Source organism: Piliocolobus tephrosceles, chromosome 15 (assembly GCF_002776525.5).
Source record: "Piliocolobus tephrosceles isolate RC106 chromosome 15, ASM277652v3, whole genome shotgun sequence".
Classification (NCBI taxonomy): domain Eukaryota; kingdom Metazoa; phylum Chordata; class Mammalia; order Primates; family Cercopithecidae; genus Piliocolobus; species Piliocolobus tephrosceles.
Genome location: NC_045448.1, coordinates 105,760,396 through 105,786,222, shown reverse-complemented (window position 1 = coordinate 105,786,222; position 25,827 = coordinate 105,760,396). Strand labels below are relative to the sequence as shown.

The 25,827-nt window shown below is 41.9% G+C and overlaps 1 protein-coding gene across 5 annotated transcripts in view; it reads right to left on the bottom strand.

Moving 5' to 3' along the window:
- MGAT4A (alpha-1,3-mannosyl-glycoprotein 4-beta-N-acetylglucosaminyltransferase A) overlaps positions 1–25,592 on the bottom strand; it is a 132,219-nt gene extending 106,627 nt beyond the window's left edge. For all 5 annotated transcript variants that reach the window (XR_002731478.2, XR_002731479.1, XR_002731477.1 and 2 more), the window contains exon 1: positions 25,264–25,592. Coding sequence is in view for 2 of the 5 variants with exons in the window: in XM_023211424.1 (XP_023067192.1) it covers positions 25,264–25,357 (94 nt within the window). In the remaining 3 variants the exon portion in view is untranslated. The remainder of the gene's footprint in view (positions 1–25,263) is intronic.
- Positions 25,593–25,827: the final 235 nt, after the last annotated feature.

Here is a 25,827-nt window from a genome sequence, read left to right as displayed (position 1 = left end):
AATAATACCATGCCAAGTACAAGGTCTACACTGGCCAACTTTAACGTATCAGCAGAAAGGCTGCTGACCAATTTCGCAGAGGCTAGGTCTACATTCTAGACCCTCGTTAGGTCCTGTTTTAAAATTAGGTCCTTATTTATAACACCTGAGACATTCAAGACTCTTCTTTTTAGAAAGTCAATATGGCAAAAACTTTCTTATGCCCTGATATGGTGTGTGTGTATATTTACAGCTCAAACAGTCCCAGGTGTGCTGGTGACGAACCCTGGCTGCCAATCAGAATCACCTGGGGGCACGTTCAAGCCCTTCCCAGGGGGTGCCTAACTTCTAGCCTAACAGAGCGAGAAGGCTCTGTTATGAGCCTTCCCACCAAGCAACTATAAAGCTGGTCAAGAGTCAAAAACAGCCTAGTTGGTGCTCTGGAAATCAACCAAGACATTCCACAAACTGAGACGTGTTTACTCATGAAAACCACTGGACTTCAGGTGGGAACAGCACAAGTCTGTGACTTTTCCAGGCAGGAGCTGCCCTCGTCTCTCCTCCCCCCAGCTCTGTCCATTCAGAAGTTAACAAGCGTGGGGCAGGCCTTGAAAACTAGCATACTCACTGTCGCTGCGGGCAGGGACTCATTGGATTCAGCGTCGTCAGTGACAGCAGCAAGCCCTGAGGCAGGCGAGCAGCACGGAGGGCCAGAGGCCTGCAGCCATGAGGCTGCTGCTCTACCTGGGACAAGCAACGGACCGGCACACCAGCTGGAGACTTCACAGGGAGGCCTTGAAAGTGAGACGGCTGTAGGGAGCTTAAAAAGCTCTTCACACATCCCAGGTGGGCGACAGGCTCTGAGCATGCGCAGCAGACAGCAGTGCAGGCCCACACCACCCACGCACACCTGGTCATTAGAGCCCATAAGTGCACACACATGGAGAAGCTGTAAAAGGAGACCAGGGCAAAGTACAGCTGGGACGCACTCGCAAACAGCTTGCAGAACCGTGTACTCCACAGTCCAACAGGTCCCGTGCAGAGAAGGGAGCCCCACCGGCTCGAGGTGTCTGACGACAACCACTGACCAATTTTTGCTGAACACTATGCTATGCAGACACAGGGGCAAACTCTCTAGGAACCCAGGCTTAAAAATAAAAACTAATCAAAACGGAAGTACAGAGACATCCAGAGTCAGACACAGCCGGAGAGACAGACTTGAGATTTAGTCCAGTCCAGTTACTTAAACAAATGAGCAAATAAAACAATCACCATCCACTTGAGTTAAAATGTAAAGAATCCAGAACTGCATCGATGTATTACCTAAAATATAGGGCAGTCAACAAAAACTCACAAGACAGCAAAGAAAAAAACCAGGACCCATACTTGGGGGGGGGGAAAAAAAATTCCAGCAGTTGATGGAAATGGTCTCTGAGTATTCCCAGATGGGGATTTAGCAGATGAAGACTTCAAAACAGTTACTATAAATAAGTTAAAAGAACTAATAAAGCCAAGTTTAAAGAACTAAAGGACCATGTGAGGAAACTGACTCAATGAATAGAGAACAGAAAGAGACAGGAAATATAAAACAAAATGGAATTTAGTTGTTACAGCAACTAAAATTAAATTCACTAGAGAGGCTCGGCAGCAGATTTCAGATGGCAGAAGAACAGAAGAGTCAGTGAACTTGAGGTCAGGTTAATAGAAATTATCCAGTCTGAAGAACAGAGGGAAAAAAGATTGAGGAAAACTGAACAGAGGCCTCAGAGTACAGGATACCCCTAAGTGTGCACAGAAGGAAATAGAGAAAAAGTAGGAGAAAAAAAATATAGGAAAAAGTAATGACTTTCTGCAAACTAGGAACGGAGGGAAACTTCCTCAACTGGATAAAGAACACCTTCTTAAAGGCAGAGGAGTCTTTGAAAAATGTCAGACCGTGGTACACCCTCGGCATAAATCTTCCCACTGAGGAATAAAATCCAAAGGTGTCACTGTGGCCTCAGTGTCCGGTGTGACCTGGCTCCTGCCTGCTTTTCCAGCTTTATCTCCTACCACACCCCCGACACTCTAACAATGCTTTCACCACACCAGCTTTTACACTCTCCTAACGTGCCACACTCACTCTGGCCTCAGGACTTTGGTACTTGCTGTGATACTGCCGGGACCCCTCTTCACTCCAACTCTCTGGCTCCTTATGATTTAGGTCTCAGTTCAACTGTCACCTCCTCAGAGAGGCATTCTGTGACCACTGGCATCTAAGAACAGCCGTCATTCCCACCTCAGTCACTCGCCGTCGCCTCAGCTTGTTCGGCTGTCAGTATTCATCCCTCTCTGAAATAACTCAGTCTGCCCACTTGCTCAACGATTACTGTGTAATGCCCCCCCCACTGAGCATCTCTGTAAGTAGGCTCTGTATAGCAAGGACATTACCTATCTTGTTTACCATGAAATTGCCAGTGCCTAGTGGATCGCCACCTAGTACATGCTCAATAAACACTAGGTGAATGAATAAATTAACTGAGCTGAAGAGAGAAAAAGCAGCAATATGAAGAAAGCTACTTAAGATGAAAATCACTATGCCGGCCTATGTAAAAAGTGTAAAAGCACTATGTAAGCAGTCACTTACATCTGTAATCCCAGCAGCTGGGGAGGCCGAGGCGGGTGGACTGCTTGAACTCAGGAGTTTGAGACCAGCCTGAACAACATGGCAAAACCCTATATCTATAAACAATACAAAAATTAGCCATTCAGCCTGGGCAACATAGCATGGCCCCATCTCTACCCTCCAAAAAATACAAAACTTAGCAGGGTACGGTGGCAAGCACCTGTGGTCCCAGCTACTTGGGAAACTGAAGTGGGAGGACTACTTGAGCTCAGGAGCCCGAGGTTGCAGTGAGCAGTGATCATACCACTGTCCTCCAACTTGTGCAACAGAGCGAGACCCTGTCTTAAAAAAAAAAAAAAAAAAGCCAGGCATGGTGGCAGGTACCTGTAGTCCCAGCTAGTTGGGAGGCTAAGGTGGGAGGATGGCTTGAACCCAGGAGGCAGAGGTTGCAGTGAACCATGATCACACCACTGCACTATAGCCTGGGCAACAGAGCCAGATCCTGTCTCAATTAAAAAAAAAAAAAAGAAAGTATTATGCCAATAAAACACTAATATCCCGTAACTAGGATTAGCAAATTGCCCTCAGGATCAAATCTGTTATTGCAGTAGTTTATGAGCTGAGACCAATAAGGTCATTGTTCACTTACTGCTCCACAGCTGAGCAAATACGCTTCTGGAGAGTACACTGGAGGCACAACTCACACGTGGGAACAAACATCCCTTAAGGCAGGTGACAGGAGGACATCTGGAGTGCTGCATTTCTACCTCATCGTTAACCCTAGCTTTCTGATGAGGAAACCCAAGTTACTTCCCTTGATTCCAAGAAGCTCCCCTGAGAAGAGGGTTTACTGAGCTGCTAGATCTGAATCAGCACACTGAAAGATTACCTTTCATTACCGCCCCAGCAAAACGCTTGCCCCCACCTCCGGAAATGCTTGCCCTCCCCCCATGTTAAGCACAGATTGCAATGCTGTGCAGATTTCACAGGTGTGATGAATTCATTGGCTCGTGGACTCTCTCAGGTACGGAGGTTCATAATGATCTTGAATGATGGTTCTAGATTGCAGGGAGCTTCATCATCCAGCATACCTAAGCGAGTTCAGCAGCATCCAGGCTCCTTGTTCCACCTGATCGTGGCCAGGTGTTCTCTACCACCGCCTCTCACTTCATGAACAGGGTGACTGCATGCTATCTTTGCTTAGGACGGTTCCAATTGACAACTGTCACCCCAGCACGACTGTCAACAGTACTCCCTTTACTCTCAAGTGCCCTGCTCAGGCCAGTAAATCATATGATCACCCTAGCTACAGAGGAGATAAATACTGTCCATTTTAAAAGTATCTATAGTGGAACAATTGATTAGGTGATTGTGGAGTAGTCCGAACTTAATGAAAATCAACTAACAGTAAAATTCCCATTATTGAACACAAAGACCTCAGTGTGCCCAAACACTGAAAATGAGAAAACCAATGCAGACGTTGAACAGATTTACAAAAATAATAACACAGAGGTTTTGATATTGTGCCCTAAATGCTATCCACCATGTATGTAGGGACAAAAAAGCTACTTCTACTCTTTTATGTCATGACTTAAACCCTAAAAGTTAAGCTTTTGAGTGAAGAAGAATGAAAATTCTAGACAATAGCCAGTTTGGATGAATTTGGACGAGAATCTTGCTAGGAACTAGAGAAAGGAATGGTGAAAAAAGTGGCTTCAGAGTGACATCAGCAAAAATGGTAGAGGAGGGACTACTGAGCTGTGTCCCTCCCCAGAAGTATCAAACTGACGTGAGTTTTTTGATTTTTGATTTTTATTTTTATGATCTCAACTCACTGCAACCTCTGCCTCCAGGTTCAAGTGACTCTCCTGCCTCAGCCTCCCGAGTAGCTGGGACTACAGGCGCCCGCCACCACGCCCAGCTAATTTTTGTATTTTTAGTAGAGACAGGGTTTCACCATGTTGGCCAGGATGGTCTCGATCTCTTGACCTCGTGATCCACCTGCCTCTGCCTCCCAAAGTGCTGGGATTACAGGCATGAGCCACTGTGCCTGGCTTCATGTGAATTAAAAAAAAAAAAAAAAAGATGTAGAATTACATGGCATAATACTACCTGTGTGAAGTTTTTAGATACTAAAATTATATATATGTACATATATACATACATAAAAAGTCAATATTCACATCCATAAATCAACACATAAAAAGGTACTACAGGAGTACACAACATGATGTGGTTTGCCCCAGTCTAGGCAGGGTGGCAGAGATGGAAACTGGGTGGGAGACTTTAGGGAGATCTGCCATGCTTTCTTCATTAAAAATGAAAAAAAAAAAAAAGACTAGAAGTAAATATTAAAAATCTGGGCCGGGCATGGTGGCTCATGCCTGTTACCCCAGCACTTTGAGAGGCCAAGGCAGGCAGATCGCTTGAGCTCAGAAGTTTGAGACCATCCTGGCCAACATGGTAAAACTCTGTCTCTACCAAAAATACAAAAATCAGCTGGGTGTGGTGGCGGGCGCCTGTAGTCCCAGCTACTTGGAAGGCTGAGGCATGTGAATCACTCGAACCTGGGAGGCAGAGAGAGGTACAGTGAGCTGAGATCACGCCATTGCATGCCAGCCTGGGCAATAGACACAGACCCTGTCCCCATTTTTATTAAAAATGAAAAATCTGAGTAATAGGAATATAGGTGTTTCTGTATCATTTACTATACTTTTCTGTATAATTTTTAAAAATTTAAATGGGGTAGACTGGTGTGCAGGCATGGCCTCTGCCTCCTTAAGAAGCTCATTGTTTAGACTCCAGCCTAGTTTATTTTTGCTGGCTGCTAGCAATCATTGCTTCTTTTTACAAGTGTTTATGCTCACAAAACACCCAATGAATATCTGTCCCCAGATGTCAAGCTCTGCAATCTGCAGTAGCCACTTTCTCGTCCTTTAAAAACAATAATGATGGTATCTGCCTTTATTTTACCTCCTAGCACTTCCCCTGATCTTACAGCTCCTCTCTGATCAACAGTAGAATGAGAAGGGGAAAAAAAAATCATAGCAGTCTCATGAGAGCTAAAATGACCCTTGCAAGATGAAAGACCAAGCTACAAGAGAACCAAGGTCTCCAGACTCCCCAGTGATAGCACAGCCATTATTCCTCAGGAAAAGAAAACCGTGAACAGCATCTGGAGAGGTCAACAACTTCCGCCACCACCCTGCCTCTCCCTTCTGAGAAGGGACAAAATCCTACCATTCCAGAGCAAGGCTGCTCACATGTAATCTCCGGAGTTCTTTCTGGATCTTCTCTGTGACTTAATCCAAACAGTGAGACATCTGTTTGGAGTCAAAAATTCCACCATTCCACAACATACCTAACCCACAACAGGACTTGCTTTTAGAAAATGGTTTTAAAGTAACCTAAGTTCCACACTGTGAATCTACATTTTCTGGCTATTAATAATAATTTTTTGTCAGTTGCCTCAAGTTTACTTTAATCAACTGTAATAGACCAAAATATATAGGTTAAGCCTACGACATTCTCCCCTGTGATGCAGTCAATGTCAGGGGTATTTTAGTGAGCACAGTTTTTTGTTTTTTTTAAGAGATGGGGGTCTCACTATGTTGCCCAGGCTGGTCTCGAACTCCTGGTCTTATGGGATCCTCCCACCTTGGCCTCCCAAAGTGCTGGGATTACAGGGATTACAGGTGTGAGTCACTGCACCCGGCCAGTGAGCACAGCTGACAACAAGCTGCTTTTCAGGTCTATGATAAAAGGAAAATATTATAAGATTAATGAGATTTACTAATTAGATATATGCACTGATAATGTGTTTTATTTTAATGAAAAGCCATGAGATTTATAAGTACCCTCCTCTGCATCAAAACAATAAACCTGAAATCCCAAAGTCTAACATTACGTGTAATTATTTCTAGAAAAAAAAAGGTTATACCTGCCTTAAACTTTGGCACACATTTTGCTAGGAAGACACTTCAGCAGTTACATTTAGCAACAAAACAAAGATCCATTGCCTCACTCCTGTTAACACGTGCCTCTTCCAGAAATACCAGCAACCAGTAATGTAGATGCTTCCACTTAAAGGGAAGTTTGCTGGGGTGAACAACAGATTTTTGCATGATTGAGGTATCCTTTAACTAACGGCAGCGTGAACTGATTTTTTAACCTAAAAACAACAGTTAAACTGGTTGTTTAACCATCAAGTCAAACTAGTTTTTTGCCAACTTTCTTAAGTTGAAACTGTGTACTTAAAAAGAAATGCAACATAAACAATAGGGGGAGAATATAATTAAATACCAGCTAAGAAGATACAGTTTTGTAAAAAGTATACAAAGCAATCACATTGGGTGACTAAGCATTCCAGAAGCTCATCTGTGGAAGGCCCATCCAGAAAGCACTGCTCTACTGTCCTGAGAGCCGATTCTGGCTGTACACCCCATGGAGTCAGACACACCTACGTTCAGATCTTCTTTCTATCACTTTCTAGTCATCTCATACAGCTGGATTAAGGACTTTGCTAACTGCCTGCGTGTCTTCATGTCAAACAGGGATATTAATACTCACTTCCTTCCCCAGAGCTGTAGTGTAGACTAAATGAGACCACAGAGAAAAAGGCGGTCTACAAAGGGTGCTCTTTACTGCTCCCAAACACCAACCCTAAGCTTGTTTTCAGTTTAGAAGCTCCAGGCTTATTTCCCCTGAAATGACAACAGCATACAGCAATAATGGAGGTCCGATCGGTCCTATTATTTCTCTGCACAACTGTCTGCAAACAAATGGGACTTTATTACCGATTTAAAAAGGGGAAAACAGGAATGGACAAAAGATAGATTTTGTCTGTTTTAGGGAGAATGTTGCGGAATTACAAAAGAGGCAACTTGAGATAAATGCATATTATGAGGCGCAACAAAAAAAGACATTTTATGAGTCTTGACGTTCAAGTTTTTAAGTTTAACTGACACCAACTTAAGGAGAGAACAACCCAGTAGAAGGGAAAAATCTAACATGGTAGCCAACTGCTGGACATCCAGTTTAGGAGTATGAGATTTCCTGGAACATTTACCTCCTTTTTCCATAACTCACACACAGGGTTTGTGAAGAATGTTTTTCAAAATTTTTGGTACTTTGAAACAGCAACCAAGCTGCCAACAGAAGCCTCTCTACACACAAGCTTGCCAGGACAAACAAAGGGGCAAATTCAAGCCATGACTGGCCATCTGCCACAGCATAAAGCAAGAGATAAACTAGTTGGCAAACTCTTTCCCTAGCCCACACCACTTTTCACGTTCTCCTTTAAGTAAAAGGTTCAGGCTACCCAGTGTCCCTACAAAACTCTAGTCCTCTTAGAACTTCGCTTTAGTGAGCTGGAGTTCACCCACACACAGCGAAGTCTTAGCCATCAGTGCAATCTCACTGAAACGGAGAGTACAGCAACATGACTGGTTAAATCAGAAAAAAACAAAAAAATGACCATTTCCCATTTCCCAAAAACAACAGGAACACTTCTGTCCATCACTAACCCTCACGGACACCCAAATTTTGCAGTCTCTAAAACAACTCCTCGTGAAAGGAACTAGGACTCTTAAGACATAGGTAATTCCACATCATCAAACATCCATCCTGGAAAATAAAAACCAGGATAGGTCTGCAAGCATGGAAACAGGGTAAGAATGCAAGAGTGCTTTCAAGGATGTCAGGGGAGAATGCAGAAAAGGTGAAGAAAACAGCCTAACATGGTACCCAGGAGCCAGGTTGTGACAATGTAGATATTAAAAGAAAACAAATTATATTTAGTGGATATACATTTGAAAACAAAACAAAAAAACTTATTCCAAAAAAGTTGAAATGCAAAAAGATAAAGACAAGGAATATGATTAATTGTGTGTCAATCTGGGTTGCTGTTGTTTTGTTTTTGTTTTGAGACAGAGTCTCACTCCGTCACCTAGGCTGGAGTGCAGTGGCCCGAACTCGGCTCACTGCAACCTTCAGCTCCCCGGTTGAAGTGATTCTCCTGCCTCAGCCTCCTGTGTAGGTGGAACTACAGGCACGCACCACCATGCCTGGTTAATTTTTGTATTTTTAGTACAGATAGGGGGCGGAGGGGAGAGGGCAGCAGTTTCACCATGTTGCCCAGGCTGGTCTTGACCTCCTGAACTCACGTGATCTACCAAAGTGCTGGGGTTACAGGCGTGAGCCACTGTGCCCGGCAATTTTTTCTGTTTGAATAAGCAGAAGACAGTCAATACATTTGTTATTTCCGTCATCTAATAAGTATGTCTGCTTATACACAAACTTTTGTCTATCTGTGTGTGCAATAATGATGGAAGGAAAAAGGAAGTTTTGTGCAAACCCACAGTTTTGGAGCAAAATAAGAAGCATAAGAAGAACGGGGGGTGGGCAGGAAGATAAGCACAGTGGTTACATAAAGGAGTTAAAAAAAAAAAATCAGTCATCTATCGTAAAATAACCAAGATGCTAGACTAGATCTCTTGTCTGAGAAGGAGAAAAAAACTCTAAGTGGCCTTCTAATCAGCAGATTCCAACAAGAAATGCTTAACTTTGCAATCTCTCTAAGTCGGTATCACGACAAGTGGTTGGTAAGGAACGCTGTTCCATAGGGGAAACACCAGCCTGGGAAAAACTAAAATCTATATGATAAATCTGAGCTCAAAAGTCCTCATTAAACTAACAAGTTAATTTGGAAAAAAAAAAAAAAAAAAAAAAAAGGACCCAGACAACAAGTAACCGTAACCTAGATTTAAATTATGTCAGGGGAAGCAACCAGGTTCCTGGCCCCCACTTAATGCTCAGTCAATAATCCTGATCACATTTGACAGGAATCGTCTCAGAAGACATTCACTTTTTTATTTTCCAGCTTGGTAAGATTTCTAAAATCCCAGAAAGGTATAAAAATAAGAATGACTATTAACCTTAGGAAGGTTTAGAAATGAAGAAGTTAATGAAAAAGCCCATAGTATTGATAATAATAAGTTTAAATATAGATATGGTAGTTTTACAATATTTGTACTTGTTTCTTATATTGATAGAGGTGTTTGAAGTTCAGAAAAAAAAAATCAGCTATCCACTTAAGTAACTTACAAGAGAAAAAAAGACATGTATTCACACATGCATAAGTACCATGCTAGCATCAATCATGGCTCACTGCAGCCTCGACCTCCCAGTCCTCAAGCAATCCTCCTGCCTCAGCCTCCTGAGTAGCTGGGACCACAGACAAAAGCCACCACACTTGGCTAATTTTTACATTTTTTTGTGGAGATGGAGTCTGACTTTGTTGCCCGGGCTCATCTCAAGGGATCCTCCTGCCTCAACCTCCCAAAGTGTTGGGATTATGGGCATGAGTCAAAACACACAGCAGGATATTTTATAGCAAGTAAAATTTACGATAAAGTAGTAACATAATGACACTCTTCACCACAAATTCCTGCCGAGCCCTTCAGATCTCTCGTCACCTTTACTGCTACCATCCCTGCTCCCAGCTCTAACAGTCCCTGTGCCCTCCTCATTCCCTCAATCTCCTCCACTCTTCTCCATCCTTTGTGCATCTGACCTGCATCCATCAGACCAAACACTACCACGTGCCCACTCCTGGGATCAGTCCAACATCCACCTTCGCTATGAACACAGGAAATACCTTTCTCCCCCATTAAATGCCTGTCTTCTTTTCGGACCAACTCCAACACCGCTTCTTATGAGAAGCCTTTGCAGAATCCCTCATTTGAACGTGCTGTTTCTACCCCAGTGCATCACAGCACTGTGTTCACACCCCCATGAATGCATGAGTAACACTACCGATTCTCATCACTTGTCTGGGTCCTTCAGAGATGCACCGTGAGAAAGACTGCTTTTTAACAAGCTGCTGACCTGACGACTGAAATAGTTGTGGACCAATGTGTGCACCAAAATACAGGAAAGACAGGTAAATGCGAAATGTGCTTTCTGGAGTATGTTACACAGGTGTGCCCCTTTGTGACAACTCATAGAGTTGTACACTTATGATGTGTGCACTTTTTAGATCTTTCTTATACTTTCAACATTGCTTAAAGAAGAGAAACTGTGGTCGGGCGCGGTGGCTCAGGCCTGTAATCCCAGCACTTTGGGAGGCCGAGACGGGCGGATCACGAGGTCAGGAGATCGAGACCATCCTGGCTAACACGGTGAAACCCCGTATCTACTAAAAAATACAAAAAACTACCCGGGCGAGGTGGCGGCGCCTGTAGTCCCAGCTACCCGGGAGGCTGAGGTGGGAGAATGGCGGGAACCCGGGAGGCAGAGCTTGCAGTGAGCTGAGATCTGACCACTGCACTCCAGCCTGGGCGACGGAGCGAGACTCTGTCTCAAGAAAAAAAAAAAAAGAAGAGAAACTGCTCCGAATGCAATAAATATCTAAACCTGCTGAACTGAAGATGGATTCACATGCCAACCCTTCATCTTCTTGGTTAGAAAATCATATCATCTCAACTGTGGAGGGAAGACAAAACCCTGACATGTGAACATTTATGATTATTTAAGCTGGACACAAACTTTACCAAATGAATACTGACTATAATTTGCTTTAGGTTACTTTCTAGCTTCCTATTGGAAATATATAGAACAGAGCTTCTTAAAAAATGCCCTTTTGGGCCAGACACAGTGGCTCATGCCTGTAATCCCAGCACTTCAGGAAGCCAAGGTATGAGGATTGCTTGAGCTCAGGGGTTTGAGACCAGCCGTGGCAACACTGTGAGACCTCATCTCTACTAAAAATCAATTTTTTAAAAATTAGCCAGGTGTGGTGGTACACACCTGTAGTCCCTGCTACTCAAGAGGTTAAGGTGGGAGGATTTCTTGAGCCCAGAGGCTGCAGTGAGCCTGGAGATGGAGGCTGCAGTGGGCCGAGATCACACCATGGCACTCCAGCCTGGGCAACAGGGCAAGACCATGTCTCAAAAAAAAAAAAAAAAAAAATTGGCCTTTTATCTTTAGGTTTTGAAAAGTAAATATTAATAGACATGCAAAATATACTTCAGCAAAAAAAAGATACAGAATCCACTTTTCCCAAGTAAGTTATTTAAATCTAAATGTTAATCAAATCAATTCTATCCCCAGACTTTCATGTTTACAACATAATTGGCAACTAGAGTTTTCTCCCAAAAACCAAATTCTTGATTTACCGTGGTTTGAATAAAAAAATGAAGGCTAAATCTACTCTAAAAAAATAAACAAAAACAAAAAACAAGAAACAAAAAACCTGTAGGCCAGGCACAGTGGCTCACACCTGTAATCCCAGCACTCTGGGAGGCTGAGGCAGGTGGATCACTTGAGGTCAGGAGTTCCAGACCAGCCTGGCCAACATGGTGAAACCCTGCCTACAATAAAAATACAAAAGAAATCCAGGAAGGATAAACCAGAAGATAGTGAGATTGAATACCTACAAGGGATGGATGGGAACTGGGTCGAAAGCAGGAAGGAATAGAAATGGGACAGAAGGCATGAGAAGAGACACATCTCTCAGCATACCTTTTTTCCTGTTCTGACTCAGAATCAAGATGTTTCACATATCCAAAATGTAAATGATTGCAATTAGCAGGACACAGAAGAAACCCAAAACAGAATACAAACAGTAATATATGGACCTAAACAGATTATAAATGAATAACATAACCACACAGAAGAGGAAGTGACTAAAATATAAGCTAAGTAACTTTAGAAAACAGCATCTGTACATTACAAGACTAAATACAAAAAGAACTATGCACAAACATTGTACCCTAGTAAATTTAATTTTCGCTTGTGTATGGGTTAGAATTCTGAAACTACTGTTTGTATATAACGGGATTGAGCATAAGCAATTATATTGGGATAGTAAGAGTTTTTTTTTTTCTTTGAGACAGTCTCACTCTGTCACCCACGCTGGAGTGCAGTGGTGCGATCTCAGCGGCACAATCTCAGCTCACTGCAACCTCCACCTCCCAGGCTGAAGCTATTCTAGTGTCTCAGCCTCCTGAACAGCTGGACTACAGGCGCACCCACCACGCCCAGCTAATTCTTTGTATTTTGAGTAGAGATGGGGTTTCACCATGTTGGCCAGGCTGGTCTCAAACTCCTGACCTCAAGTGAGCCACCTGCCTCGGCCTCCCAAAGTGCTGGGATTACAGGCATGAGCCACCGCACCCTGCCAGAGTCATGTTTTTTACCATCAGAGACAGGACTTACAAATAAGGAAAAGAGGAGACTAGCATGGATACTACAGTATTTGATTAAAATCTGAGGGATCACTATGAATTCATGGTGTTTAGTTTTAAGAAACGCAGGTGGACACGGTAATAGCTGCGGATGCTATGCATGCACACACGTATCCCCTCGCTCTGTGCACTGAGAGGGACTGGAAAGATGATGCCACAGTAGGAATGGGCATAGCGAGACTCCATTCTCCAAAGGAACTAGAGGCTCCTTGGAAAAATGATCGCTTCCAGGACTGGGGTAGAGAAAACACAGGACAAGCCTGGAGCATGCTATGGTATCAGAAAGGAAAAAATGGCTCTAAAAATGATGGAGACTAGATAGAGGTGGTAGTTGCACAACATTGTGAATGTACTAAATTGTTTATTTTAAAAGGGTTAATTTTGTTATGTTAATTGCACCTCGATAAATTTGAATAAAACAATAGGGGCACAACAAAAGGCTCAGAAGCCAACTTGAGGAAGCTTCTAATGGCCACCTCTGAGACAATGTAAACAACAAAATAAGTTACTGTAATAAAGGATCATAACCCACAGAATTAAATAAATATCCATGAGTTCATACTTACGTAAAGAAATAAATGAAGGAGGACCAGGCGTGGTGACTCAAGCCTGTGATCCCAGCACTTTGGGAGGCTGAGGCAGGTGGATCACCTGAGGTCAAGAGTTCAAGACCAGCCTGGCCAACATGGTGAAACCTGTCTCTATTAAAAATACAAAAAAAAAGTAGCTGGGCGTGGTGGCGCACACCTGTAATCTCAGCTACTCAGGTGGCAGAGGCACAAGAATCACTTGAATCCGAGAATCCGAGAGGCAGAGGGTGCAGTGAGCCGAGACTGTGTCACTGTGTTCCAGCCTGGGTGACAGAGCTAGACTTCATCTCAAAAAAAAAAAAAAGAGAGAGAAAAAAAGAAAAATGAGGGAGAAGAGATATCTCATCTCTTCCTTACAGTGGAATTCCAATTAATTAATAAGTACAGAATGAATGATGGAAACAGAAAGTTACATTTGGAAAACACCACAGTTAAGAATTGCTGCAGGCAGTCATAAAAAAAAATGAGATTATGTCCTCTGCAGGGACATGGATGGGGCTGGAGGCCATTATCCTTAGCAAACTAACACAGGAACAGAAAACCAAATGTGCCATGTTCTCCTAAGTGGCAGCTAAACGAGAACACATGGACACGCAGAGGGAAACAACAGACACTGGGGCCTTTAGGAGGGTGGAGGGTGTGAGGAGGAAGAGGATCAGAAAAAATAACTCATGGGTGTAATACCTGGGTAATGAAATAATCTTTACAACAAACCCCACGACACAAGTTTACCTATGCAACACATCTGCATTTGTACCCTTGAACTTAAAATAAAAGTTTGAAAAAACTGCTGCAGGCAAAAATCATCAAAGGATGTTAACACTTGTAGGTAAAAATATAATGAGAAACAGGAAATTGGCTGCCACAAAATGCTTATTAATTACAACAGAAAAATTGTAACTTTACAGTGGAAAAGCCTGTCAGACACCACTTCAACCAAGTGGTCGAAGCAAACATCACACACACATCAGTAACAAGACACATCAACATCACACACCTCCTGATATAATGTGGTAACTGAAGGCCACAGCCAGGGTGCAGTGGCTCATGCCTGTAATTCTAGCAGTCTGGGAGGCTGAGGCAGGAGGACTGCTTGAGCCCAGGAGTTCGAGACCAGCCTGGACAACACAGTGAGACCCTGTCTTTACAAAAGATTGTAAAAATTAGCCGGGCATGGTAGTGCATGCCTGAGGTCCTTCCCTCAACTTTGGAAGCTGAGGTGAGGAGACCGATTGCGCCCGGGAAGTCAGGGCTGCAGTGAACCATGATCATACTACATCGCTCCACCCTGTGTGACAGAGTGAGACCCCGTTTCAAAAAAACCAAAAAAAGGTAGCTGGGTGTGGTGGTTCACGCCTGTAATCCTAACACTTTGGGAGGCCAAGGCAGGTAGATCACCTGAGGTCAGGAGTTTGAGACCAGCCTGGACAACATAGAGAAACTCCGTCTCTACTAAAAATACAAAACTTAGCTGGGTGTGGTGGTGGGCACCTGGAATCCCAGCAGCTCAGGAGGCTAAGGCAGGAGAATTGCTTGAACCCGGGGGGCAGAGGTTGCAGTGAGCCGAGATTGCACCTCTGCACTCCAGCCTGGGCTACAGAGCGAAACTCCATCTCAAAAAAAAGGACAGAACATCAACATCATTTCTGTGGTATTCCTGTCAAAAATGCATTAGAGTTGTCCCTTGATATCCATGGGGGATAGGTTCCAGTATCTCTGAGGATACCAAAATCTGCAGATGCTCAGGTCTCTGATATATGACACAGTATTTACATGTGACCTATACACAGCGTCTTGTATACTTTAAATCATCTCTAGATTACTTATAATATTATAATATCTAATACAATGTAAATGCTATATAAAGTTACTATACTATGTTTTTTAGAGAATAATGACCAAAAATAAGTTTGTATATATTTCAGTACAAACGCTGAAGACCTAACTACATTTTCCATCTGTGGTTGGTTGAATCTGTGTATACAGAGATTCAACCACATATACTTATTCAACCATATAAGTATACGACTGTGCCTCAATCTAACCAGATAAATCAGCAGGCAAATTCAAATTAAGGGGCATTCCACAAAAATGTCAAGGACATAAAAGACAAAGAAAGGGCCAGGCACAGTGGCTCACACCTGTACTCCCAGCACTTTGGGAAGCCGAGGCGGACAGATCCCCTGAGGTCAGGAGTTCAAGAACAGCCTGGCCAACATGGTGAAACCCCATCTCTACTAAAAATACAAAATGAGCCAGGCACGGTAGAGGGCACCTGTAATCTCAGCTACTAAGGAGGCTGAGATAGGAGAATGGCTTGAACACGGGAGGTGGAGGTTGCAGTGAGCCGAGGTCGTGCCACTGCACTGCAGCCTGGGCAACATAGCGAGACTCCATCTCAAAAAAAAAAAGATGGAGGAAATTTTGCATGCTGGAAGAAAGTAAGAGGACATGACAACTAAATGCACTGTGGGATTCTAGACTAGACTCTGGCACAGAAGGACATTAGTGGGAACGCAGGTGAAATTCAAATAAGATTTGTAGATTAGTTAATAATTTTAAATCAAAATTAATTTTTTGGTTTACAAAATTATTCTACTCTGATTATATACAGTTGCTAATATTGGGGAAGGCTAGGTATAAGGGAAAATCTGTGTACTATTTTTGTACATTTATTGTAAATCTGAAAATATTTCATAATAAAGTTTTTTTAAAACATTTACTGCTGTTCAACTTACTGTTTAATTTACTGTTTTACTGTTTCTCAGCTTTCTCCTCCCTCCTCTCCTACACTAAGGCAAGATTATTCCTCTAACGTGTTCGAATGCTAATGTATTCCAGGTCACAGACAGTGCCTGGACACAGAAGGCACTCAAAAAACACAGGTCGACAATTTCGGTAAGCCAGGATGATGACAGCATATTCCAAATCCTTGACTTAATATTAATTTTCCTTATATCGTATTTGAAAGTAGCTTTGCTTATTCTGTAAAGACAAACAAATCTAAACACTTTGATTCACTGTTTACAAAGAAGAATCATAGTTTGCCATAAAATGCTTTGTCTGGTGTTTCTGTTCTAGCTAACAGGATATGAATCTGATCTTTTCTTGCAGTACGTGTTTTCTCAGAATATATTGCAGTCTACTGATTCAAAGGTACACATTTTCTCCCATATTTCAACATCTGAAATCAAGGTGACTCTTACACGTGATGGCATGTCATAGTTTAATCAGCAGTTGCTTTTCCTGCTTAGCAGTACTTTATAATCATGGTGCATCAAATGGCGTATTAAATTTGATGAAATCTGGTAATGAATAAAGCATTTTCAAAATATTTTTGGAGCTCCACTTCCAACGCAACAGCATAAGCTCTGCTGATCCCCTGTGAACTGAAACTAGTACAACTATTGTTTTAAAAACCTCTTAAGAGGACCTGAAAATTGTCTCAAGGACAAATAGCAAATGAAGAAATACCTATACGAGAAAATCTATAAGAATTCAGTGAGAAAGGTGAGAGCACGGTATTTGAACCAAGATCATTCCCCGCTCTCCTCTCCTCAACCAGTGAGGTAGAGACCTCACTCCAGACTACAGCAGCCAAGAACACAGGGCTCCCTTTGCTCTCCAGCTCCAAGCTGTGGGATTTCATCCTGGGAGAATCAGGACTTCAACTTTTCTCCTGCTGCCCCCAGCTGCCTGTAGCTAAGGTTAAGTCCCAGGCAAGTGCAACTGAGATGTGGGGGCTCTCTCTTATTCTACACAACCCCTGCTGATGGAACGGAGGCTCTACCTTGCGTGCAGTGTCCTGAGAATATGAGGGCCCTGAGAGCCCTTCCTGGGGCTTGTAAGGCAGTGGTTCCACACCTGGAAAAGCAGAGCCACAAGAACCTCAACCTCCTGGCCTCTCCACTTAGTGCTCAGCTCCTAGAGTGGGGCTGCCACTCAGAGAAAAACCTGTCATTATCCTCAGTCCCACCTCAAGACTCAGAAATCTTGCCTGGAGCCACAAAACAGCTCCTAGTCTCTTCCCAAAGAAGGGGCTTCATTTGCAATAGTGCCTGGAGAAGTTTGGGCCCAAGAGCCCCCTCAAAAACAGTGAACGCTGTGGTGAGAGAATGGGGACAACTGTGGATCTAGTGAAGATACAGCCTGGAGTGTGGGGATTAACTTGCAGGAGAGAACGTGCAAAAGAGGTGGAAAGGAGGAGTCCTCTTGAAAGAGATCAAACATAAATCCTTTGTCTCAACTTCCTGGGCCCAGTACAAACATATATCTCAGTCCTGGGCCCAGTACAAACACATTCCTGCATATATCCTTTGTCTCAACTTCCTGGGCCCAGTACAAACATATATCTCAGTCCTGGGCCCAGTACAAACACATTCCTCCATATATCCTTTGTCTCAATTTCCTGGGCCCAGTACAAACACCACCTGGAGAGCCCCCGATAAGGTCACAACTGTTTGTGAAGTGGTTTTACTGAAAGCACGGGAACCAATAGAAAACTGCAAAACGTATAACCTGAAATGTTAACCAAAAGGATTCCCTTGTTCCTCTGTAACCTTACAAGTCCTGTTTACATCGGGCTATAAAAAGCGAGCACATGCATCGTTCAGGGCCCTCTTGTATGCTGTGGAGCGGAGGGACCAAGTTCGAACTTGCAGTAAAGATCCTTGCCGCTTGGCTTTGACTCTGGACTCTGGTGGTCTTCTCCGGGGAATAAACGGTCTGGGCATAACACTCTTGGGGTCAGAAAAATATCAGACACTGTCCTCAGAAACGATTTCTTCAAAGGAATCACAATTTTATCACAGAACATATCATAGGTCAAAAAGAAAAAAAAAGGAACCAAAATTTAGTTGGTAGCAGAATGTACGCCCCAGAGCATTGGTGTAAATAATAAAACAATCAGCTGGCAACTACTGTGGGAGTCTCAGAAAGAGTAAAGGAGCATCCCAGGGTGAGTGTGGGCAAACCAAGAGCTGAAGTTCCAGCCAGCCACTAAACAAATAAACCAGCAAATAATAACAGATGAAGGGGACCTTAGTACCCAGGGTTGCTAAAATACATTTCTCTAAAATGTCCAGTTTCCAATAAAAAATTATGAGATGTACAAAGAAACAGAAAAATACAACCAATACACCAAACATGGGAAAAAACCCAGGCAGGTAACAGAAACTGCCTGTGAGTACAGCTAGATGAACTAGATGTTGGATTTATTTATTTATTTTTATTTATTTTTTGAGACGGAGTCTAATTCTGTCACCCAGGCTGGAGTACAGTGGGGCAATCTCAGCTCACTGTAACCTCTGCCTCCTGGGTTCAAGCAATTCTCCCTGCCTCAGCCTCCCTAGTAGCTGGGATTACAGGTGCCCACCACCATGCCCAGCTAATTTTTATATTTTTAGTAGAGACGGGGTTTTGCCATATTGGCCAGGCTGGTCTCGAACTCCTGACCTCAGGTGATCTACCTGCTTCAAGCCTCCCAAAGTGCTGGGATTACAGGCATGAGTCACCATGCCCAGCCAGGATTTATTCTTAAAAGGATTTCAAATTAGCCATTATAAATAAACTCACAGAACTAAAAGAAAATTTAATTGAAGAAGTAAAAGAAGGTATGGCAGAGTGGCATCAAATATAAACTATCAATATGAAGACAGAAATTTTAAGAAAGAACCAAATGGAAATTCTGGAGTTGAAAAGTACAATAGAAGTAAAAATTCACTAGAAGACCTTGTGATGGTTAATTTTATGTGTCAATCTCATGGCGCTAAGGAATGCCCAGACAGCTGGTAAAACATTATTTCTGGATATATCTGTGAGGGTATTTCTAGAGGAGATCAGCATTTGAATCCGTAGACTGAGGAAAGATGACCCTCACCAATGTGGGTGGGTATCATCCAATCTATTAAGAGCCTGCGTAGATCAAAAAGGTGGAGGAAGGGCAAATCTGTTTCTGGTCTGAGCTAGGATATCCCGCCCTCAGACATTAGCCCACCTGGTCCTCGGGCCTTTGAACTTGAACTGGGACTTTCATCATTGGCTCCCTTATCTCCAGGCTTTTGGACTGAGACTGAACTACACCACCAGCTTTCCTGGTTCTCCAGCTTGCGGACGGCAGATACTAGGACCTCTCAGCCTCCATAATCACATGTGTCAGTTCCTATAATAAATCTTCTTGTGTGTGTGTGCACAGGTTTGTGTGTGTGTGTGTTCTGTTTCTCTGATGAACCCTAACTAATACACACCTCAACAATAGATTTGAACACAATGGAGAAAGAATCAGCAAACTTGAAGACAGGTTGGTAGAGATTATGTAAGCTCAAGAGGGAGAAAAAAAAATGAAGAAAAATGAACACACCCTCAGACAAAGGTGGAACACCAATAAGCGCACCACCACATGTGTAATGGGAATACCAGAAGCAAAGGAGAGAGAAAGGAGAAGAAAAAACATTCAAAGAAATAATGACTTAATACTTCCCAAATTTACTGAAGAACAATAAGCTATTCATCCAGGAAGCTCAACAGACTCCAAACAGGGTCAATAAAAGAGACCCACAAACACATGGTGAAAATGAAAAAAGTCAAACACAAGAAAATCTTGAAAGCTGCAAGAGAAAAATGACATGACTTACAAGGGAACTTCCATTAAGATTAATAGCTGACTTAAGAGGACAAAGGCAATGCAATAACACACAGTGTTCAAAAACAACAAAAGCCCTTGTTAACTAAGAATCCTATGTCCAGAAAAACTATCTTTCAAAAATAAAGGTGAAGTAAAGACATGAAAATAAACAAAAGCTGAGGGCATTCATTGTTAGCAGACATGCCTTATAAGAAACACGAAGGGAAATTCTTCAGGCTGAAAGGAAGTGACCCCAGATGGTGGTTCAAATCCACACAAAAAGCAGCAATAATTATGAAATTAGCATATACACTATTAATGTATTTTTTCTTCTTTCTGTTAACTGATTTAAAAAGTCAATTGTATAAAATATTTATATAATTCATTACTGGGTCTATAACATGTGGAAATATATCAGTAATATAATTGCCAGTAATAAGCACAGAAGAGGTAGATGGAAATAAAACTGTAATGGGCTAAGGAAATAATAACACATAAAAATAATAATTATAACAATATATTGTTTAGTTTGCAACATTAACAGATATAATATGTATAACAATACCCCACAAAAGGGTAAAAAGGAACAGACCTACATAGGAGAAACACTCCTATATATTACTAAAATGAAGCTAGTATAAATCTAAAGCTGATTCTGTTGAGACACTACTAAAAATACTCAAAAGTAGTGAAAAAGTCATTGATGAAATTAAAATGCTATACTAGAATTCAATCAATGCAAAAAAAGCAATAAGGTAGGAACACAGGAACAAAAAAAGACATGAGGCACGGGAAAAACAAAAAGTCAGATGACAGAAATGAATCCAGTTATATTAATAATAGCATTAAATATGTATGAATATACAACCCAATCAAAACGCAGAGAGTGTCAGACTGGATTTTAAAAGGCATGATCCAACTATTATGTTGTCTACAGAAGACACACAATAAATTCAAAGATAAACGGATTGAAGTAAAAGAATAAGAATATGTACAGGTCCTATCACTTTGAAAAAGTCTGGTAATTCCTCAAATGATTACACATAATAGAGTTATGATAGGACTCAGCAATTCCACTCCTTGGTAAATACCCAAGAGAAATAAAAACACATGTCCACACAGAAACATGTACCTGAATGTTTCTAGCAGCATTATTCATAATTAGCCAAAAGTTAGAAACAACCCAAAGTTCACCAGCGGATGGATGGACAGATAAACAGTGTGGTCTGTCCATACAAGGGACCATTATTCAGCTGTAAAAAGGGGCAAAGTGCATATCCTTTCTGTGTACTGTGCAGCAACCCCACTGTGAAGTGATCTGCCACTACATGGGTGAACGTTGAAAAGATGAAACTAAGTCAAAGAAGACAGTCACAAAAGACCACATACTATATGATTACACTGATCTGAAAATCCAGAATAGGGAAATCTGGAGAGACAGAAAAGTTAGTGGTTGCCTAACCCCTAGGAGGGGAGGGGAGGAAGGTAGGGATTAGGACAGTAATAGCTAAAGGGTACAGGATTTCTTTTTGAAGTGATAAAAATGCTCTAAAATTGACTGTGGTGATGGATCTGTATCTGTGAATATACCAAAACCCGATTCGTTGCACACTTTAAATGGATGAATTATATAGTATGTAAATTATATCTCAAGCTGTTTAAAAACATTTTTGCTGAAGGAATCAATCATTTATCTAACAAATGCTTATTACACGTTTACTAAGCACCACTGGATCAGGCACTGCAAAAATAATACCAGTCTCTGTCCCCATGGACAGGGAGCTATGACTGCTTCATCCACCTCGCCCAGGGTCTAGACTGCGCCTGACCAGCAGGAGGTTCCATCAGGAGCCCTGCTCCTCCCAGCAAGACAGACATGTAACTCCTCCTGCCCCACTCTCACAACACCCACCTACAACTGTCCCAGTCTGTCCATTCCACATAATTGGAAATCCGCCTCTTTTTTATGTGGGAATCCGGTATACCCCGCTGAAACTGTTACTCTGTCTTGCACCACCGCTTCCCTGGCAGGATTCCTGAAATACTCCCCAACCTATGCCAATCCCATGCACCAGCTCATGTTTTCTTTCCAGTGCTGAATGAGGACTATGTCAAACCAGTACTTCTAGAACCTGTACTTGTAAGATTCTCCCGGGGGCCTGAAAGCTTAAGGAGATAAATAACTCCTCCCTTTTCAGGCCCAGTCCCAAGGTGCAACTTGCGCCAGCAGCGTGCCCCAGCAAGACAGCAGAAGCAGCAAGAGAACCGGCCGGAAGACACGCACCCCTAAAGATTGAGAAAGGGGCCACGTGGGTACAACGTAGCAGTTATGTCAGACTAGGACACTTCCTATTTACAGGAGACTATAAAACCTTTGCCCCATCCTCACTTAGGGCTGACACCATTTTAGGCCTCAGCCCGCCTGCTCATTAAAACAGCATGTTGCTCCACACCGCCTAGTGTTGTCTGTTAGCATGCTCTCGGGGTTTGAACCAATACAAGAACCTTGCAGTACTGTGATTACCAGCTAAACACTGAGAGGGCCTAAGAGTCCTATGTGCTGGTATTAATGAGCATCTCACAGTTTCGAAGCATGCATACTCTACTCCCCTTCAGAACTTGTAGCTGCACATGCAGCTCCTGGTACCTGATATGCACAGTGTTCGCCACTCTGCCTGGCTTGGCCTTCACATTCATCCTTCACATTCTACCTCCTGGGTAACGCACCTGAAGAATTAGTAGCCTCTGCCTCTGCTGTTCCGAGCAACAGACCAAGAGCTAAGAGCATAAGCTCTTGAATGAGGCTGCTTGAATTCAAACTTCAACACCACTACTTAACACATGATCTTGGTAAGTTTCTCAGTCACTCTGCCTTGGTTTCTCCATTTACAGAAAGGGGATAATATCTTCCTGGTTGTTATGAGGATTAAAATACATATAATACACTTACAGGCAAGCACTGTTATTGTTTCTATCTAATTCCATTTGATGGTATATTTGTTTACATGCATCTTTCCCTGACCAGTCCCTGAGCTGCTCAAAGGCATAAAATTACCTATGGCTTTTCTTATTAATAGCATATAATATAGGGCTAGGTGCAAGATATGTACATGTAAGGGACCCATGAATGAATGAAAAAAAAAAAAACCCCATTAGTCTAGCAATGTCAAAGGTTACAGAAACCACATTTTCAAAATAAAAATCAGAGCACGTGGTTTATGAGTGCATTAGAATTGAGTCTCTCAAAGCAGGACTTCTCTGGAAAATCCAGGCTGTCTGACTGCCAGAACTATCTAGAACGAATCCAAATGCTCAACAGTTTTAGCGGTTACAGAAACGATAACATTTAACACAGAAGATTTTATGTAACCATAGCCAGAAACCTGTGTTGATACCTGGAAGAGTCTGGGAAAAAACACTAAGTAGAAAATCAGAGCAGAAGTTTGCAAAGAGGAATTACGGAGTTATTCAGAGAATGAAGATCAAAGAGAACAGACTGTGTGTGTGCCTCTAACGCTGCGTGATGAAAGAATCTTTAATTTTTAAATTCATTTTCATTCAAAAGACAGCTTAATAAAAATAATGATGCTTATTATAAGGCCTTTACATAAGAAACAAGAAAAATAAAATGGAGATTCCAAGACTTCTCAGCTTTCAACTAAGGCACAGCAAGAAGGGTCAAGTTTCTCCACTACTATAATTCTCTGAATAGATAAGTTTCCTAAAAAAAAAATATATATATATATATATATATATATATATATACACTTTTCTGCTCATCAACCCTCTTATTTCATAAACAGACTTTTAATAGCCAGTCATTTGTTTTGCTCATGTCAGGAACAATCAATAGTTTGATTAACTATTCAAACTACTTCTTGATTGGCTGGGCGTGGTGGCCTGCGCCTGTAGTCCCAGGTACTCCTGTGGCTGAGGCACAAGAATTGCCTGAACCCAGAGGCAGAGGTTGCAGTGAGCAGAGGTCTTGCCACTGCACTCTAGCCTAGGCGACAGAGTGAAACTGTGTCTCAAAAACAAAAACAAAGCACTTCCTGACTAAGCCTTCTCATTTGGTACAATAAAAACATGAATTCTAAAATGTATGTATTTGTACACAAAGAAAAAAGGCCTTTAGCAAGTTTTTCATTCATTTTCCCCCAAGAGTTCCCCCCAAAATTAGAGTCCAACTCAGAGAAAGACAAAGAATGGGAAAAGACTCTACTTGCTCAAGGCACAGAGCATGTTTTTAACTTATATCAGCTTTTTTAACATATACATGCACATACAGATATATACATATGCAATATGTATATATAGACATGAATGTAAACACACATCAGAAAAAAATAAGGTCACAAAGCAATCTTTTCCGTTGTGTTCATATGAGTAAATAAAACAACATCAGCAACAGCAGCTTCAACAGCCCAGGTGATGACAGCTACCGTAACAAACCAAATATGCAGCCACCTCAACATTTCCATTTTTCTTCTCATCATCAACATTCCTCAATCAAAGGAAAGGAGACAAGTAAGAAGTATAGGTAGGAATTTACTTCAAGTAGTTTCTCTTAAAAAAGAGAAAGGCAAATAAATACATTATCCTTAAATTATAGAATTCCAATCAATGAACAGATAGCTTCTCTTTAAAACACGGTTCAACAGTCTAAACGTAATTAATTTTTAAAAAATGTTTTAATATTCCGATCAGAATTTCTACTCATCCCTTCTTAAATATTTTTGCCTAAGGAGTAGTCTGTCAATGCACGCAGTTTAAATCATTAACTACATAGCACCCAATCATTAGCATAATTAGCATGTAAATTTCACGAAGGCACTAATTGTGTCCTTTTAAGTGTTTTATGCAACACTCAGTACAAGGAAGCTTATTAAACACTTATTATGTTTAGTAAAAAGAACAAAATGCCAAAACAAAAGTCTTTATTATTCAGCTCGGCTGTCATGTATAATAAAAACCACTGATCAGTATCTGTTTCTCCAAGTACAATTATAAGAAACTGAAAACAAAACAAACCCCACTGGAATTAGAAATTCTGTCTCCTCTGTCCAAGAATACTGTTTCATTTTAATATCAGAAAGAAACTGCCAGCAGATAGCATGTAACATGCAGGTTGCCAGGGTATTTGACCTAAGCATTTAGGCACCTTAACCAACCAAAACGTCTAGTACATGTCATGCACGCTTTCTGAGTCATTTTCCTTACCTTTCCCATTTTGCCATGTAGTATACCAAGACAAAGTAAGGAAGGAAGTGATAAATGCTAACGCAGTGGCTACAGTTCCATTGCGGAGCCTCATCTCATTTCACCATCACACTGGTCCATATGTGTATAATGACAACAACCAGGACTGTTTTCTTCTCACCCTGAAAGTCAACTGAATGCAGTCCTCCCGGCTCTAGGCCAACAAAAATCAATAAGAGAGGTTCATTTCAGATGATCTGCAGGAGGGGCCTAGCAGGAATGCCGTTCACAACTGTACACGGGATTGTCTTTGTAGTCTTCATACGCTGATGCTTTGGCCTTTTCCCTTCCTATTCGGGGGAAAAGAGAAAGACAAGCTCATTCAGGAATGCAAAATGTAAGTTTCTTCATTTACTATTCGTCATTATAAACAGACTTTTGGCTAAATTGTATCTATAAAGATTATCCCTACATCGAAACTACTCATTTAACATACTAGAATTATCTGGTCCTGCTCCTCCTGGAAAAAGAATACAAAACAGCTTCAAACTATATTCCCTGCTCATTGGTTTTGTTTTGTCTGTA